General features: G+C 35.2%; 1 protein-coding gene across 8 annotated transcripts in view; it reads right to left on the bottom strand.

The window, feature by feature from the left end:
- PRDM5 (PR/SET domain 5) overlaps positions 1-19,772 on the bottom strand; it is a 114,609-nt gene that overhangs the window by 16,844 nt on the left and 77,993 nt on the right. For all 8 annotated transcript variants that reach the window (XM_083835142.1, XM_083835143.1, XM_083835144.1 and 5 more), the window contains one exon: positions 10,795-10,880. In XM_083835142.1, coding sequence (XP_083691268.1) covers positions 10,795-10,880 — 86 coding nt within the window. The remainder of the gene's footprint in view (positions 1-10,794; positions 10,881-19,772) is intronic.

Raw genomic sequence — 19,772 nt, 5'->3', positions numbered from 1 at the left:
ATACTGAAGTGATTTAGTATTAAATTTTTAAGCATACCAGGTATAAATAGAAATATGTAGATCAGGATTTATAACCTTTCTGCCTCTTAACAAACAAAGGAAAGAATGGCTAAGGACAGCCTCAATGAGACTTGCCATTCCGTAAGGTGGTTCACTATAAAACTGGTACACTAATGTGGACGTCCACATCTCTGATGATTTTCACTTTATGAAATTAAGAAGAGAAATTCAACATTTTAACAACTGTGGAAAGAGTGCCTTCTCTCCAGTGCACACCTTCTCTGCCTTCAGCTACATGAATCATAAATGACTATCTTGGATTCTATGTAAATAGTGCTTTGCATTAGAAAGAAATCAGCACAAGACCAATTCTCAAGGCCATTCAATGCCACCTTTAACAGATTGAAAGAACATGTGCACAGAGTATCCTTCAACCACAGCAGATGGAAATACTTAAATGCAGAATTTTTGAACTGCTAACTGCTGCCGTAGTTGACTGTATCTCCCTTTAAAACAATATAAATATGTTATGTATATTAATTTAGCATTAGCACATGTGGTTGTGTAAATCTGGTAAAACTGATTGCAAGGTAAAAACATGAATGACTTCAGTATGAGCATCTCCAAGTAACCTTCTAAATTTCAATCTGGAACTATCACTCTTGAGTTCATCAGCAGAGACAAGAAAAAACACCATCTATACAGTTTATTTCCAAATAAAATATAGCTCAAGATCAAATAAATGAGAGTTAAGAACAGTTCTGATAACTCTTTCCAAGGTGACAGGAGCAAGTTAAAACTGAACCCATACTGAGGAAACCTCATCCTTTACTTTTTTGATTAATTTGCTACAGCGAACACAGATTTATACTACTCATAGTGAACTTGTTGACTACAGAAATGTTACTCAATAATCCTTTTTAGCACTTAGATTTTAATTGACGTAGAGAGCACACTTAAAATACCAGAGCTATCTAAAGCTATGTCCACTTTTTTAATATCCTCCTGAATTCAGCAGATTTACTTCTGACTTCCATCAGAATTTCACATATTGCTCATTTCTTTTTGTAGATCATGTTCATATATCTAAGCATCCATTGAACTACAAGTATCTTAGGGTAAGATAAACTGACAATGCTAAGTGTCACATGACTATCAACTTAGTCAATCTAAATTTTCTACGTGCTGAAAACTAAACATTCACAGGGAAGTTCAGAGAAACAAAGAAAAGCATGTTAGATCTCATATTACTTTAACTAATAGCAATACATACAAAATTCAGATCTGTAAAACAGAGAAGTCTAGAGACATACATGACGTATTTAGGAAAAATGAACACTAAGACTGATGGTATTTCATGGTCCTCATACACACAAGAAGCTTCTTGGTAAAACCGGAATAAGATTGAAAAGATCTCAACCTAAGTTCCTTAACAAATAGTGCGTATGGAACTTTTTTGGGTGAGATTTATTCTAAGTAGAGGAAACACAATAACTAAAGAAAAACTATCAGCTTGTATTTTTGATAGCAAAATATTTAAAAATACATACTTGAACAGATTAGCCTTTAGTTAATCCCATTTTTTCTTTTTTTTTTTAATTGCTTTAATTGTTATGAAACAAAGAGCTTTCCTTTGCTACAAAAGAGAAAGCCTTATAGCCTTATAAGGCCTATACATGAGGTGTAGATACAGTAACACTACCTGCTTTCAAGACTTCTGTGAAGAATTTGAAAATGTTTGTATTAATCTTTATAAATACTATTTGTTGCTACATGTATTTTCATGATCACCTGAACACAGGGTTAGTTAAAAAAAAAGATTTTTAAAAGTTCAAAAAATTAGCAAGAGTGGAAAAATGTAGCCTAGAATAAACAAACATCATCACCCAGAAAATACTGATGTATAACAGCCACGCTTGCTGACCTCTCAAACAGAATCCCTGGAAATCCAGTAGTTTTGCGACCCTGAACAACGCAGAAAAGACATTGGTGTAATCTGCTGTATAAAACAACAGGACAGAGACAGATACTGACCTCAGGGAGCATTTCCTAAAGGGCATCCTAGGCATTGAGGAAAGTTTGACAGCTGTATATTTCACATAAACCCATTTCTTTTCATGTTTTAAACCTTTTGCTAACACTAGTAACACCTTGTTTTATTCATTACTAATTATTAATGTTGATGTGTCCCTCAAACTACACTCAGGAGCTCTTTGGACAGTTGGACATGCCATTTATCAAAGATGGTGACAAGAACTGGTACCATTCAGTTGATTATCCCACCTGAAAGTGAACTGAAGACATAGGAAAACAATAACCTGAAAAGCATGGTGTCAGAGGCCTGGAAGGAGAGTCCAACCTGCGACAGCCTACACACTGTAGCCTACACATGCATTGTAGCCTACACATGCATTGTAGCCAACCCTCAGCCTACCTTGCAGCCTTGGTAACTGCAAACTTCTACCAAAAGTAAAGCATAACAGCAATGTGAATAAGCAGCAGAAGTCCCGAAGAACCTGATGGATCCTTCTGCTTGGTCTGGAACTCCCCCAAGAGATAGTATCAGATCATGCTGAGGGCCAGGCCGAGTGGGTAGTTCTTTATAAGAAGACCTGTTAGACAGCAGCTGTGTTAACAGACCTTTGAGCCTCTGCAAATTCCAGCGTCAATATACACTTTTTTTCCAATATTGAACAAGAGTGATGGGTAATTTTGCTATCAATGAAGTGGTGACATGTAATATATCACTCAATTTTATAAAGACCAGCTTTCATCTTAATTGAAGGGCAGGGAATTAAGAAATAGCACAGTACAAAAGACAGTAAAGTGCCTACTGAAGCAAGGGTGGCTTATGTAGCTGACATTTAGTTACATTTCAGCCCTAAAACAAGCATTAAGCTGATTAATGTCAGGAAAAAAACATCACTGACGCTTTCTGCTAGGTCATCACTACTGGCAACACAACCCCCATTGAGAAGAGAGGTTAAGTCACTTAAGATCACAGATGGTGCGAGTTAATGGAGTCCAGTTTTGTATTTAAGTGTGAAAAATGTGAAAGAACTAACAAGACATTCTCTTAGTAATTGGAGGGGTTTTGGAACTTAAAGCAAGTGGCTCTCCCACAGACAGAGGCCTACTTAAACTATCAGAATTGCATTGAATTACTGAAGTAATGTTGACACAGGAAGACAAAGGCTGATGAAAATTTATAACTCTATAGAATTAGTAGGGCTTTGAATCTGATAATGTTTAAAGCCCAATAAGTAAGAGAAAGTTAGACTGTTAATAAATCACTTTGGAAATACACACTTCCTCAGCTGAAAAGTAAAATCCTTTCAAAAATATTTCCAATGGCTACAGAAGGTACAGAAATCTTCCTGTTGAAACAATAGTGAAATGATTTTGGCAAATTTAAATGGAAAAAGTTACTTTTATTAAAAGTGTTTTTGTTAGAAAAATTCTCTATTACTTCAGTTTTGGGGTTTTCAAAAAAAATCTGATATTCTTGTAAGAACATCTGTAGTGAACATAAAAACATGCATCTTCATTGAAATGTCTGTCAGAAGTAAAAAGGTGCATTTCTTCAAAAGCCCTAGTCATGTGCACTTAGTAGAACTCTACTACACCATTAACTTCTTGCTTTCCAAAGCAGTTCTGCCTATTTGCTACCTTCAATCAATTGTAAAGTTTTCCTTTGTTTGTTTTGTTTTAAACTGCAGAAGTAATTTTTGCCCTAAGATTTAGTGAAGGAGGGTCTATTTAATCAGCCATGATGAGAACTGAACAGATGTTGATCTGCTCTTGGAAGAAGAACAATATCAATACAAATGATATGTTTTTCCTCTACCAGGAAAAGAAGATCATCAGTCAACATCACATAAAAAAGAAGTGTGAAAATATATGTGCAGTGGGATTCAAACCTATATTCTGTATACAAGCAGAGATTTCACATGCGAAGGAAACCACAGCACTGGCAAAGTCATCATCCTCAGGCAGACAGATGTTTGGGAACTCACTCATGTCTCACCAATGGGGAAATATAGAGAAAATCTAATATTGAAAAAAATTCAAAATGCAATCAACACCTCATATATTATTTCATTAGACAGTCTTGTTCACAGAAGACTATTTAGTACCCAAGGCTTTTTTTTTTTTTTGGCAATAGCATGGTATGCTGTGTCTAGAACACATGACTTTTTTAAACCTCCTTAAGCCCAAGTATTTCCTAAGAAATACAAAACAAGTGAAATTAACAATCATGAATATTCTTCTTGCATTTTTTTAAATTTTATTTTTACAGTCTTCTGTTTTAAGAGAAGAATAGAGGAGGTTGTGTAAAGTTAAAAATAAGTGCCTTGGAGAGACCATTTAACTCAGGACCAGTACGAGGAGGGTCTGCTTCTTGTACTATCACAGCAGCAAGCACAAACACTGACTCGAAGAGTTGAACTCAACAGGATGCTGTCTAACTTCCTTGCTCATCTTGACTTATACCAATTCCCATAGAATTCATTAGTAAAACTCAAAATTAACTCAAGGTTAGCTAACTGGTGTACATACTGTATTCAAACCTTGAGGGCTTGGTTTAAAAGGATATTTTTACACTGAAGCCACTCACATGACTGCAACTTATGCAGACATATTTATACAAGCTTCAGTCAGATTAATTATCTCGGTCACCACTGACATTAACTATGGGATTTAGGAATTCAAGAGTTGACTTCAGAATCATAGAATCATATATAGAGAATGATTGAGTGAGGTGCTGGACTTGATGATCCTTGTGGGTCACTTCCAACTCAGGATATTCCTTGATTCTAAGTCTTCAGAAGCTACACAGCATGAATTGCAATCTATTGATCAGTTCCATCTAGTGTGTGTGTGTTTGTGTGAGTGAGAGAGAGTACTGGCTAAGCATTACAAGTATACACAAGTAAAGTTAGTTGCAGAATTACAAAACGATATGTTTATCACCTGACTTGCTCTATTATAATCTCCGAACAGTAGGAGCTTTTTTAAATGTAGCTCAGTATCAATGCACTTTTTAAACAGCAGGTACCTATGCATCAAAGAAATGTACAATACATTGTAGTTTCTCTAATTTTGAAGTATTAACCTAGAAATGTATTATTTGAGCTTTACAGCTAGTAGACTTCCACCCATCAGAAATCAGTTTTTTAAACAAGCTATAAAAGTGACATATAACACTTACACCTTCGAAGTATAAATATGAAATATCCTATCCAAGTGATGAAAAAGCATTTGGGAATGGCCTCTACTTTTTCTCTTTTCCATCACTGCCATGTATTCAATTGAAACAATGTAATAAAGCTACATTTTCAGAGTTACTGAAAAAATCAATTTGACATAACAGTAATTCTGGGCACCTATTATTTCCAAACATTAACATGGAGAAAATACTGCAATGCAATTGTTAGCGCTCGAACTATAAAATATTGTATCAAGCACTGAATAAAGCCTTAGGGAATGTATAAATTTTACTTAGGGCACAGGTTGGAAGCATATTTTCTCAAAGCTGATATGGCCTGTAAATTCATTTAATTAATAAGTTCAATGAGTTCCTCATTACATTTTCTTAGGCTGTAATATTTCTTCTTCTTAAGAATACAGCTAAACAAAACAAACACATCTACTTCTATAAAAGTAAATCAGCACTCAGGTGAAATTTTAATATTAAGTGGTTGGTATTTTCTTCTCCTGCCATTGTCAATAGGGGTTTTGGCTTACCTCCTCTGTTTACTCCAGAGTTTGAGCTGACACCTGTGGCCACCCAGGCTGTACTAAGTTTAGCAGCTGTCAGACCTTAATCAACTTTCTACAATGATTTTTCCAGCAGCCTTCCCTGACCCACAGGATCAGGTTTGGCATTTAATCCCACTGGTAAAATAAATCTAGATTTAATCTCTACAATGACATTTTCCTTGTTGAATGTCATATTATTACGTTTAAGCTACTTTACAATTTTTCTGACCAAAAGACTTTTTTTTCAAGATATCTACAAGAATAGCTCTTGAAGAAGAATGCTATGGATCATGCTAATTTCACATTGCTAGGTTTAGCTGATACAAAAATACCTTCAGAATGTATAAAACTTATTTTTTATTTAGATAATTATTTTTCAGAAGGTATGCAAGAATAAATTTCAAAATAAAAGGATTAAAAAAGGAATAGCCATTATCTGTACAATCTTTTGTCTTGAAAAAAAAAAACAACAAAAACACCCCTAGAGAGAAATTTCAAGTCTGACTTTCCGGTGTTTCTTGCTCTTAAAACTGATAGAAGTAAACATTGGCAAACACGGTACATTTTTAATTACCTAATCTTTAGTTTAGCCTGTGTTTAAATGGCTTAGGATCACGGAACAAGTTATAGTGAATCAATACCATACTGAGGAGTTTCAAGCTATTACTGCACAAGTATAATCCTTCACTGTAAAAGTTCTTACACAGTACAGTTAGAAAAAAAATCTACTTCAGTCTTCACATGCAAATCAGGTGTTTGCTTTTGAAGCACATCTCCCAGATGTCCTCTCTTACTGCCCTTTGGTGCACGTTTCCAAAACGTTTTGGACTGCATGACCTGGATTCATTTTGGAAAAAAATAAACCAGAAGATGCATACCAGGGAGTGCTATTGTACATTCAGTCCACAGGACCAGACTACACATAACCCACAGTAAAATCCTTGAAACACATACAACACAAACATGAGGTCTTCAGCCACAGCTGTTTCACTGTACGCATCTAGTACTGCACTGTATTACTTATTACCATAGACATAGCCTCTGATTTCCAAAATGAAGAACTATACCACAACCATTCTGAGAACCTGAGAGATGTTACAGGATGACTGGGTGCACTCCAAAAAAGACTTATATGTCAGTAGCTCAGAATTTTCACTTCAGCTATTTCTCTTAAAGATCTAAAATGCTCAAAACTGGCAATCCAGGTTATCGTTACAAGGTTGATAGCCTAACATATTTTTATGTAATAAAGTAAGCCATCTTAATCTCTACAAGCCTTGATGATCACATACACAAAACTTGAGTGAAGGAAGAATATGACTGAATAGGCAAGACTACAGGAGAATTCCCACCTCTTCTCTAGCAGGTATCATATACTCCACAGAGAAAAATGAAAAGGAATGAAAGGAGAAAAAAAAAAAGAGAGAGAACACAGGCAGTACATAGCAGAGCTCTGCATTTCAGACTGCACAGTTTTGAACTTTGAACACATGCCTGCATATAGAGAAACCTCAAGGCAGGTATCTTGATATTACAAAACTACTACATAATGTACATATAAAACAGCTTTTTACTTAAGGGGATTGCTTGTTTGTTTTTTTGTGCTTTGTATATAACATTTTCCTGGATTCTATTTTTTTCCCTTCTCAATACATTACAAATCTCAAAAATCATGCATAAACAACACCAAGCACACGAGAATCGATTATTTAAGTTTTTCAGCATCTCTTATTGAGATCTTGAACGCCAACAGCTGCAGTCCTGACAACCATCAACATACTACAAACATTAAATGAATCTTCATCTTTTTGCCATAACAAGAGTGCTCTTGTAAGTACTGGTCTCTTTACAATTTACCTTTCAGTAATATCTCTTCCTTCTTATTCCTTCCAAGTACCCAACCTCCTTTCACCACACTCTGTTCTCTTTGATTTGTCTGAATCACACCACCTAAAACGCATATTTATTCCTTTGTACCTGTACTAATATTTACTTATCTGAGCAATTAAAGCACAGCTTATTATCCTACAGTACTGTATGGACAACATTTTGCAGAACAGACTCAGCATAGCCATTCCTTCTGACTTTAAAATCTGTGAAAGTTCCTAATAAGCTTTGCTTTTTTCTTATATCGCTTTTGTTAATACTACTAATTAACTTTTTTTCCTCCTACTAGGATTTTAATCTTTTTAGCTATCCGGTTCTATTTACATATTCAATGTGGTGTTGAAGGGTGAAGAAGAGGAAAATTTGGGACAAGCAAGATTATAGCAACAGGCTTAGGTTATCAAAATGAGCTAGTAATATTAACATTCTCAGTATTAGGCCTTATTACCGCAAAGTGAAAAACATTTATTTGGGGATAAATTAATATAAAATGTCATTTATATGTAAATGAGCTTCTCTGTGAAGCTCATTTAGGAGTAGGAGTAGCATACTCATGTAGGAGTAGCATATAAGCAGCATGACAGCAAAAAGAAGCAAAACCACAGACCAAGGTCTAAAAAAATCATGTTGTGCCTGCATATTTTAAATCACGCAGCACAACTGTAAAGATGTACAGTGCTTAGAAGAACAAAAAGAAAATTGAAATATGAACTGTTCATACCTAGATGATCACTATAGTTCTAGTACATGGAAACACTTATATCACGTTTGTCATGAACTGAGCTGTACAGAAAATACTTTTTTTTCTGTACAGATATTTTTACTAAATACTGTTACAGTAAACTCTGATACATTTTAACTCAGATTTTATTACCATTGTGTAATAAAATGTCTGTCCCTGATTATAAAATCTGCATAAATTAACAACAAATATCCACTCCATAAAAGCTGGTTTCTTGACTCTTCCCTTTTCCCGCTACCTAAATAATAAGCATCAGTTCAATTGTTTTTCTATCATTCATAAGTAGTGCTTTAATAATTTTATTTTTCCTCCTATTCTCATATCAGTAAGTCCTCAATTTGCTTTCCAGTCCAATTTGATGAAAGCATTTTGGAACCAGGTAGCAAATTTCAAAGATTTTTATTTTTTCTGCTTACATATAAGGGTGGCAAAAGTTGATCACATATGGGAATATATGTAAGCAACAAATTATATAAAAGAGGTAGAAATGAGCAGCCAAAAGCAGACAAGAAAAAAGCAAATTCTCCAAGGTATAACTGTACTTCAAAGCACAGTGTAGAGCAAGAAACATACCACAAAAGTACACTCAGCTGAAGAACAATTCTAAGTGCTTCATTAAACACAATTAAAATATCTCTACTTTGAAATACTCCTTCCCCCTCCCCCTTTATTTTTGATTGTAAACGTAATACATCTGAGTGCTTTATATTTGCACCATGTGGGTAACTAAGACTGATATATATCAGGGAAAATATAGAATTATCAAGAAATACTGCACAACTTTCCTTCACTGAAGAAGCACTGTATTTCCTAAGACAGTAGGATTTGCACTTCTGCACTAAGTAAGCTCTCTCAGTTAATTTACCATTTTTAAGCACTGAAGATAATGTTTGTAAAGTTCTCTAGCCACACTCACAATCATGCATTTTGGAAGAAATCATCATCAGTTGTAAACCACTATACTCAACGCAGATGCATCATTAAGGGCTCTAACAGCCTATTCTTACGCTTTTTTCCCCTCTATTTTCTTTCTACATAGGATTTTTTGTTGTTTTTACTCAAACTATAAGACAAATCAGGAAAAAATTAAGCTTTGTATTACTACAGAGCAGGTTTTGTTTACTATTCCTCCCATTCACAGCCATATAGAACATAAATAGCAATGAAATTTCTCCTGGTGAAGAAACAGTAATATGGGACAGCAGCGACAGAAAAAATTTTATAGCACTTCTTAAAGTGATTTAGCAGCTGGAAAGAGGCAGAAACAACTAACAACATGGGACTAAGCTGTTCCCAATACAACATCAGGAAGCTTTGCACAAAGTAATGATTACTTCTGAACTAAAGATTGTGGTACATGAGCTACCACTTCATATAGGACCTCCAGCTAATGCCCTCAAGGCCTGGGTAAAATGGCTAGAAAACTAAACAAACAGCTTTGATCTTATCTTTATTTGCTCAAAAAGCTATTCTGTGTGCAGGTTTGGCTATGGGGACCACTAACTTCACATTCACCCTCCCCATATCCTAACGAAGAACTTGCTCGGTTTGGCCTCCAGGATGCCTTAACCTCCATAGGCAGTAACATCTCCCAAGGAATTACCAGCAAAGGCTAGGATTTACTTCTTAACTTTTTGTTTGTTTTCTTATGGCGGAAGGGGTGTTCAAAGGCAGTTAGCATACAGAATGCTAGACCTGTCCAACTTCACCTGGAGATCACCCTTTACTAAGGGAATTCACAGTTGGCTGTTTGAAGGCAGCTCTCCATCTCTTTGCTAGAAAGGAAAGAAAGGCTGAGTGGGGCTGAGATTTCGCCTTTGTCCTCTAGTAAATGTCAATGAAGTGACAAGCCTCGTCCCTAAAACAGGAAACCTTTATGATAAATTAGGCTTGAGGTTAAAGAATAATCTCAGAAACATCTGCAATTTGTCTTTTATTTTTCCTTCAGTTAAATCACCAAGTTCTTTCCAGTTTAATGTTTGTCATGCATGAGTAAAGTACAGCCTCTAAAAGCTCACAGTGACTGGATTTTAAGGAGACAGTAAGAATCAAAACACTGAATATTGAAGTTCAAAGCATGGTGAAGCCTCGTTACTATTGTTTTCTCAGGAAACAAATCACAAATATTCATTTGTACCTATAAACTATCACAGGTTACAGGAAGAAAATTCATACTACTATTATTTTAGCATAAAACACAGAATACAGAAAATAGAAGGTCACTAAGGGAGTCAGAATTTAACAGTTAATGTCTTAATTCTTTGCTTTTTATTTTGATAAGTATAAAATATCTCAGTTGGTATACCCTAATCTCTGTGTAAACAGGAGGTATTCACATTTCCCCACATGTGATTCATTTGACAATTCAAAAGTATCCATTAAAGCAACTAAGCTACACTTACCCTTGTGTGGGTGCGAATATGCATCTTCAACCCATCGTTCTTGCTGAAAGCTTTATCACAGTAAGGACACTGGTAAGGACGCTCACCTGAAAACAAGAAAAGCATAAGAATCCAGAAATATGTCCTCAGTTCACGATGGTCTTGCAGCATGGTTATTTGACAAAATGAGGTACTTTTTTTCTGTTCTTGTCTTCACACTCAATTCAAACAAAAAGAGATCTAAGAATCTGGAAAATTACCAAAAAAAAAAAAAGGTCCATGAGGGCACATTGCAGGACTAGTTCAAAGAATGACTTTTCACTGCTCAGTTTTGTCCTAGCAAGACACGAATATTCAGGGAGAGCCTTAAAACAAAACAAAAAATGACACATACAAAAAAAAAACAGAAATGAACAGAAATAGAAGAAAAAACCTACTGCCTTTGCCCAAACAACATTCTGCACAAGGTCACTTTTATGGTTGGGCATTGACTGCTTCCAAATAATACTTTTATTTCATATCTGGTCATTACTGAATAGGCTTGAGAGGTGGGTGCATACAAACCTCATGAAGTTCAACAAGGCCAAGTGCAAGGTCCTGCATGTGGGCTGGGGCAATCCCACACAAACACAGGCTGGGCGCAGAATGGATTGAGAGCAGCTCTGAGGAAAAGACCTGGTTGGTCAATGCCAAGAAACTCAACATGAGCTGGCAATGCACACTTGCAGCCCAAAAAGCCAACCGTACCCTGGGCTGCATCAAAAGAACCATGGCCAACAGTTCAAGGGAGATGATTCTCTCCCTCTGCTCTCATGAAACCCTACCTAGAGCACTGCAGTCAGCTCTGGGGCCCACAGCATGAGAAAGACGTGGACCTGTTGGGGCAAGCCCAGACCACAATGATGATCAAAGGTCTGGAATACCTCTCACAATACCTGTCACCTGGAATACCTATCACAATTTGTAATTGAAATGAAAGCAGAAGGCTCTTAGCATCTCCCTTGCAGCATCCCATATCTTAAATGTATTTAGTTTAACACTTCATTAAACTGGTGTCATTTAGCATTGATTTCACTGATTTTACCAAGCCCAATGTAATATAAATAAAAAACTATTCGGATTCACACAATTAAAACTAGTTTGATAATTTGCAATAAGTGCTCAGGCTTTGTAATTCCCCAAGGGTGTTTCAATTTTGAACTCTTTAGGTTATGTACTGGAATCTCCCTCTATCATCCCCTCTTCTCTATATACAAAGCTTTAAGGGCAAATAGCAGGATGTTTCAAATACAAAAACACAATTTAACAAATCAAGTTACCATAACTATTTTTCTACTAACAAATTAAAATTTGTTATCCAAAAATCATAATGCTGAAGGTATAACAAGCCTGTATAAAACACAGATGAAATAAAGCTCCATCTGACATGTCGATGCACAGAGAACCTTTGCATATACAGAGAGAATTGGCATAGTTCAAGTATCTTATGAACACTTATAAACACACACACTCAATCCCAGAAAAAAAAAAAAAAGGTAAGATCAACTACATTTCACAATTAAAAAATAAGTCTTTCACTGATAAGCCAACAATCTTAGTTTAAGAGAGTGGCAGCAACAGAGATTAACATTTAAAGCTCCACAGTCCCTTCTGACAGGGATATTAATCTTGACTTGGAGAATTTTATTGTTTTTCTTCATCTTTTCTCTGCATGAAGTGTTCCTACATGATTACTCAGAGGGAAGATACAGGATGTTTTCCTTCTTGTGAACAAGGTGTCAAAGGTTCACAAAAGGTATGTAATGAAGAGAGCTTACAGAAATAGCTCTTCCAAAGGTTCAGTTGCAAATACAGTAAGGCTGATCAACTGATAGCCAATGTTGTACATAAAATCTCCATATAGTCACAGGGTGTGCAGAGGTTTGAGGACAGTTGAGATTAGAAGATGAAGTAAGGGGATACAAAATCTCTTCAGTAGAATATTCTATTCTTTTCTCTTTTCTTACTGTTTAGACAACTCAATGACAGCAACTCAGTAGTAAAGTATTTGCAAAATTTAAATATTTTTCCCTTTGTACTCTGCCATCTCTCAGTAAGCACAATTATGTGAATTTGTCTTTTTTCTTTTTCTTTCTTCCCTCCCCCCCCCCCCCCCCTTTTATGGTAACAATTACCATGTCATAGCTGTGTTTTCACTGAATAGTTTGAAATACGACACTCTCTCTCATGACCCTTTATGTCTTTAATCCACACATTTGTCCTTCAAGCACTCCAGCAGTTGTCAGTGCTCAAATATTTAATTAATTCAGCAGACATTTTTATGTTTTAAGGCTTTTGAATGATGTAGAAGTTAAAGCTTTCAGCAGCTTGTAAGCAGATGAGTGTTGACAGGCAGGAGTTGTACCTTTCCTCCCTCTCTCTGCCCATACCCAAGTCTCTCTAAAAAGAAAGTATTTTGCTTCCAAGGGATGGTTTTGAGTTTGTCTGAAACTCAGTAAACAGATAAACAGAGTTCTTCAGAAATTAACCATGGAGATCATGATACCTGATGAGTACAGTCTTAACAGCTTTCGGCAGATGCCAGTAGATGGCAACAGTATGACTTCATACCAATATGTTATACCTGAAAAAGACCAGCTTCAAGCAGCTCCACAGATGAAATCATCTAAGAAGGGGGTGCACCTAAGGTGAAGTTACTGCTGCTAAAAGGTATTGATTAACAGTTATACTATTTGCACTAGTATATACTATATTTTACTATTCTTACTATATTTTTGTAATATACACATATATATTTTTACCTGTAAATATATATAAAATATAGAAACATCTTCATGTTTGGAAGCAATAATAAATCCTTACCAGGGATATCATACTGAAGTATACCATTGCACCACTTTTTGAATATTATGTCTTTTTACTGGAGTCAATAGGAAGGAAATTTTCAAAATTAGTGTTATTTCAACAAGATTTTATTTTACTTATTAAAAAATATGAGTAATGTGGAGAAAGAAGTCTTAACTCACAAATACAGGACTAAGCCTTGTTTCTGACTCTTCATATTTGGAAAATATCTGAAAAAAAGGTTTACCTTCTATGCTATTGTTCACAACTCTGCCATAAAACCTCAGCTGAGACTATGATCTGCAGTCTTCACTAAGACATTTAACCACTACTTTACTACAACATCAAAATCCAGTAGACGTATTAAATGCAGCTTGTCCGATCAACATGTCCTAATAAACGTTTTTATTACCCTCAAGTTACAGCTGACTGTCACGTCCCTGCTGTCCAAGAACAAACTGCTCAACACATTAATGGCACTTCTGCACAAATAACCCCAAATAAATAATCCTTAGATAAATTGCAATGGATTTAATGTAATTCAAAGTCTAGACATTCTACTTCCAGATTTTGTATGACTAAAAACAAAGCTTTTAACATAATAAAAATAAATGTAACCCTAATACAAGGATTATGAAAAACAATTCCATGATGGAAAACCATATGGGATTTTGATCTGAAAAGATGTCATGATAGAATTGGTATCCTTTTTTTTCTCAAGTGTATACATCTCTAGCTTGAGATCTAATACTTACTGGACCTTAATAGAGCATAAAATGCTAATTTTAAAGACCAGATTCTTCCATTCCAATTCAACCTGAGATGGACACTTTCCTAAGAGACATTTGTAATCAAAGATGCTATAAGGCAATACTTACAGTGAGTTGAGCACCCAGATTTCCCAAACTCAGACACCTCTGGGAGCAAAGCAATTAAGAAACAAAACCAAACACTCATTATTAGTTTTCAGTAGCTAAAGCTATACATTTATTAAAGACTTTAAGACACAATAGTTCAAATTAGTCCTATATGTTGCCATTTCCACAATATAGTTTGCATTCCCCGTAGTTAATTTAGCCACAAAAAAGCTAATTATAAAATCAGGTGGAAACGTGATGGAAGAAAAAAAAGTTATTACTTTGAAACAATAACCTTGACTAAGTCCAACAAATACGTATTTTACAGGTGATAAACACCTTCTTATCAAATGAGAAAAGGTTACTGTATTTCACAGAGATGCAATGGAGAAGTAGCCCTAATTTGAAGAGAGTTTAACAAAGGTCAGAAGAGACCAATGAATGAGACAGAGGCACAGAGAAGGTAGTCAACAGCATGCAAAAGTATGCATTTAATGAACCGTTACATTCAGTTCTGGAAGCAGTCTCATAGAGCTCTTTCAAATCTTATATGGCCATTCTATTTCATTCTGTTTAATTTTGAGTCATATTTATTGTCCCCATGCCGATATGGCTTGCTTGGTCACTTGTATGAAATTCTCAATTGTTTACACTTCCCTTCCTGTACACACTTTCTCGCTTTCTGGCTTTATTGGAACTGTTGTATTGAGGGATAAAGAATTAGCATTAGACAGTGAAATTATCAAATGTTTTCCTTTTTTTTTTTTTTTTTTTAAAAAACATTAATACTTCTTTGCTGGATTAGTTGGGGTATTCAGCACCACTGGTCTAGGTCAACATTCACTAACATTAGAAAAAGACTGCACTGAACATCAGACCATGTGTACTGTATGAAACTTAAAAGCAATTGTTTTCTTTAAAAAGTTAACAGATAATTATGGCAATATCATTGTCCCTCAGAATCTTTCCCAGGCCATTTATAAACTTCTAAATATTGCTTTTTTTTCAGACGTTGAACTGTAAGGATTAGAAGACAATTTATAAAAAATAATCTCTGTATAATTTTAAAAAGTCTGTGTTTAGAACACTTATGCTAAAGTATAACCCTGTTTAAACACCTAACTTAAGATTGGGGCAGGGAAGAGAGGAAGAAGGGTGAATCCACCATCACACAGCTCTGGTGGAATGAAGACAGCTCACCTGGGGAGGAATTTGGAGGCAAAGGGGCCATCTGGATCACACATGCAACACTCCATGCCAGGTGATCAACAGGGCAGCCCCAAAAAGGAATTGCAAGAGTGCTTTTTTAGTCAGGGATAATCTAGGGTGATGACAGCATTCAACAGCAAGTAAGGATGGGCAAAAGGTTAACGGATATAACAAAATTATAATCTGTGACATATGCTTTGGAACATTATCTGTTCACATAGAGCACTTGACAACTTTACACATCTATCCTCAGCCGCTGGTGCTCTGTATATGGAGTTCCCATCAAAGAAAAGGAATTTTGTGTCCTTAACTGTATAGAGGTTCAGTTAAATGTATTATACAAATATGTACATGCACAGAGACAAAGAAACCTAAAATACACAGAACTGAATGTCTTCCAAATGAAATTAACTTCTTTAGGAATTAAGACTAAGTTATATACCAACTCAAGGAACCAAGTGACTTTGACAGAACTTGAAGCAGAAAATGCCAGAAAACTAGTTATTGAAAGAAGATTAAATATCTACACTTTAAGAAAATATTCAGTAAATTTAATCGCCTTTGTGCTGCACAGCATGTCAAATTGACCTCTGAGAATACAAACACTTCCTCAGAGTAATAAATTTCCTCTTGTAGAGAGGTGGCTGTTTTCTAGATACAGAGCAGAATTTTCAAAAGTATTTAATACCCTTAAGCATTAAGGTCTTTTAATGCTTAAGTTCTCTTAAGAAATTTTTATAATTTTAACCAGAGATACTAGGAATGGAAAATAACAGTGCAGTAATGAAGAAGTTTGGCTGACTGCAGCAGCTAGCTGTTTTCTTTACAAGCCAAACCACTAATCTGGACTATACAATAAACACAGTGATCCAGCCTACACAAAACTCTGGCCTGCCTGACTTTCAGCCATTAAACTTAGCACTCAAAATAAGCCTTTTAGAAGTACGAAAGCACCTACACAGGCATAGCTTTCTCATGCCAAGAACTAAATAACTTCACGATTTGAAAGATAAAATACTTGCGGATGTCAGCTGAGACGAGACCCAGAAACGCCAAATACACCTGTAATTCTACACTCAAAGTCAACCAGATAAAGAAGGGGATAGGATTCTCTGATTGGTATGAGAATAGTCCTGTGCAAACTACAGTTATTGCCTGAGAGAAACAGAAATCAGTACTCAGGTATGGGTCAGTTAGAGATATTTCTTCACATTCTTCATTTTAAATGACATTCAAACTTGGCAGACTCTGAAGACAAGATCAAATATTTCTGTATTTGTTTTTCTTCTCTGATGATTAATAACACTAAAGCCTGTGTACTTCTGAATGCTTCCTAACCAAGATCCAATACTTGTGCACTTCGTAGACACAAGGGAGAACTAGAATTTCTTTTATGTGATTCAACCAAATGCATTTTCCAGTCACTAGCTATGGTCACGTTTAATAAGGAGAAAACAACAACAAACTTAATGCTATTCTTTTTCAAATAAAACCAGATTGCTTTAACAAATGTTGTCTTTCAATACTCTAAGTACTTTTTATTCTTTGAGACAGAGAAGCAATGTTTTCAAAGTTGGGAAAATTTCTTTAGAAGTTTTGGTTTTACTCAGAATTCAGATTAGCAGTAGTTAGACCTACAGTCAAAATATTTGTCTGGCCTATCGTGATTATCATATAATTGAGGTTTTAGCTATTCGTAACAGAACAAATCATAAAGACTAGTAAAGAACCCTACCAAATACAAATGTTATTATCTTTACTCCTAACTATACCTATATTACCTGCAGAGGTAATACAGTCTTACCAGTTGCATATTGGTATTAAGAATTTTAGTCACAAATAAAAACTCCACAGGCTTAATTTAAAAAATAAAGCAATTTGATTCTTTGCATCTGTCAGTGGAATTAAGCAATTTGCCTTCCCTATGAATGGAGCATTAACATCTATGACTTAAGGTCAACCAAATCTTTTAAAGTATGTATATTAATCAGTTATGTGGTGTAATTTATCTAAAGATGTCAATAGCATTCAAATAATCTATCCATTATAAGAACATTTCTCCATTCATGGGAGCAGACAACAAGAAGCTGACAGTTGCATGAAACTTTACAGGTACTTTTAAAGATTTAACTGTTGTCTGGAGATAAATACGACAATGATGTATAAACTGAAAGGCTTAAAAATGCAGAATCCTCACCTTTGAGGTCTTCTGCAAGCTCCTTTTTAAATTCAGTAGATAAAAGAGTGATCATCTATAAGTTATCAAATAGAAACAACCTATCTGTAGACATTTGCAAGCTGTTCTCTGACTAAATACAGATACATTTTTTCATACTTCAGTGTGATATGAGAGGAAATTCCTCAAAGCTTCCCTTTTATCTCTTTTTATGTAATATAAATTACTTAGAGGCAATAAGTATATAGAGAGGTTATATATATATATATAATATGAAGGACCAGATAATTTCCTAGAATGATTATTTGTCTACATATCTTATGTACACTAATGAACAGTCATCTGCATAGCTACTACAATTTTGGAGGCATACATCACACGCCAATACGCAGGAATCACTTGAATTCATTACTTCCTTGAATTCATAGCTTGAATTCATTACTTCCTTTGACTATTTTGAAGTATTTTAGTTTCGTAGATGATTGAGCTATTGTTAATAAGCAAAGATTTTGATTTTTAACTTCATGATTAATATTTGGTTTGGTTAGGAATTTCGACATGAGTGCAAAATTTGGAACTAGGTTTTTATACAGTTGTACTTTAAATATGGTTTTAAATATGCTCAAATGCCTAATTAATCAAATTGCAGAAGTGTGACTACAATGGCAAAGTCAGGACTATTATATCAAGCTCTCAATGCAGAGGAAGAGACACATCTCAAGAAGGCAATCAGCACCTAAAATTATAGGGGACAAGTATGATAAAATGTTTTCATGAGCTTATAAAACAGTATTATTTGTTGAAATGGAAACTGAAAAACGTAAGCCTAGCTATGTTGACACAAATGATATGGAAGCTGATGGTTTGAATGATTTTTGTTTGTTTAATGTAATTTCACAGTGTCATCCTTAGTTCATGGTTATGGAAGTAAATTTCCAAAGAACATTCTCAACTCTTCCTTAAAAAAGAAAGCTTCTTTTCCACATAACAGAGAACATAACATGAAAGAATGTCACATGAATAACGGCTGTAAAATGGCGTAGAATAAAAACATGAATCCTTTCAGAAAATATTTAAGACGTGAAGTTATAGTTATTTTACTGTCTTTTTATCAGGAGATTGACTAAATGTGACAGACACAAAACAAAGTTACATGTCCTTGAGTTTTAATCTATGTCTGTATGCACAAGCATTTTCTGAAAGACATGTAGGAGCATCAGTGGTACCTCACCAATCCCTGTGTAATGGAGTAGGAAAAAGATCGCATGGAAAGGACAGAGTTACATTTAAAACAGACTCAATTTTTGCAAAAATAAATGAATGTGCAAATATGAACTACTTCACCCCAACATTCATTGTTCCACAACTTGATGTGCTACATACCGAAGATGGAAGGATTAGGATACAACTAATTGGGAAAGAAACAAGACCAGTATCAGGCAGATAAAAAACATGTATACATATTACATAGGCACAAATAATTATATATGTACACACATACAAATGCACACACAAGACATCAATTAACAGTTTTAAATACCTATGCATAAGGCAACTGCAAAGCTGCACAAACCACAGCCAGTAACTGTTAACACTGAAAGCTGCTTGAAACTTTAGGCAAGTAATTAACCTCTTGGCCCACAGTCTTCAATCCCAAGGAGCAGTCCACTGAACTTCTTTTACAATTTATGAACAAGCCAAGGAATTTATATCGCAGTCAGAGGATTCTTTTGCTGAATTAACCCCAGCTCCCTCTGACCTTAAGAAGTCATAAACCAACAGGATACAGCAGAGGGAGAATGTGCTATAGTGTTTCAGCTGACCTACAGAGAGCTGTCTCTGTCATTCTAAGGCTAGAACCCCAGATGATGAATTACAGAGCAATATACTAGGTTCAGATGCAAACATCAACC

The sequence above is a fragment of the Anser anser genome (assembly GCF_964211835.1).
Source record: "Anser anser genome assembly, chromosome: 4".
NCBI lineage: Eukaryota > Metazoa > Chordata > Aves > Anseriformes > Anatidae > Anser > Anser anser.
This window is presented reverse-complemented; position numbering and strand designations above follow the sequence as displayed.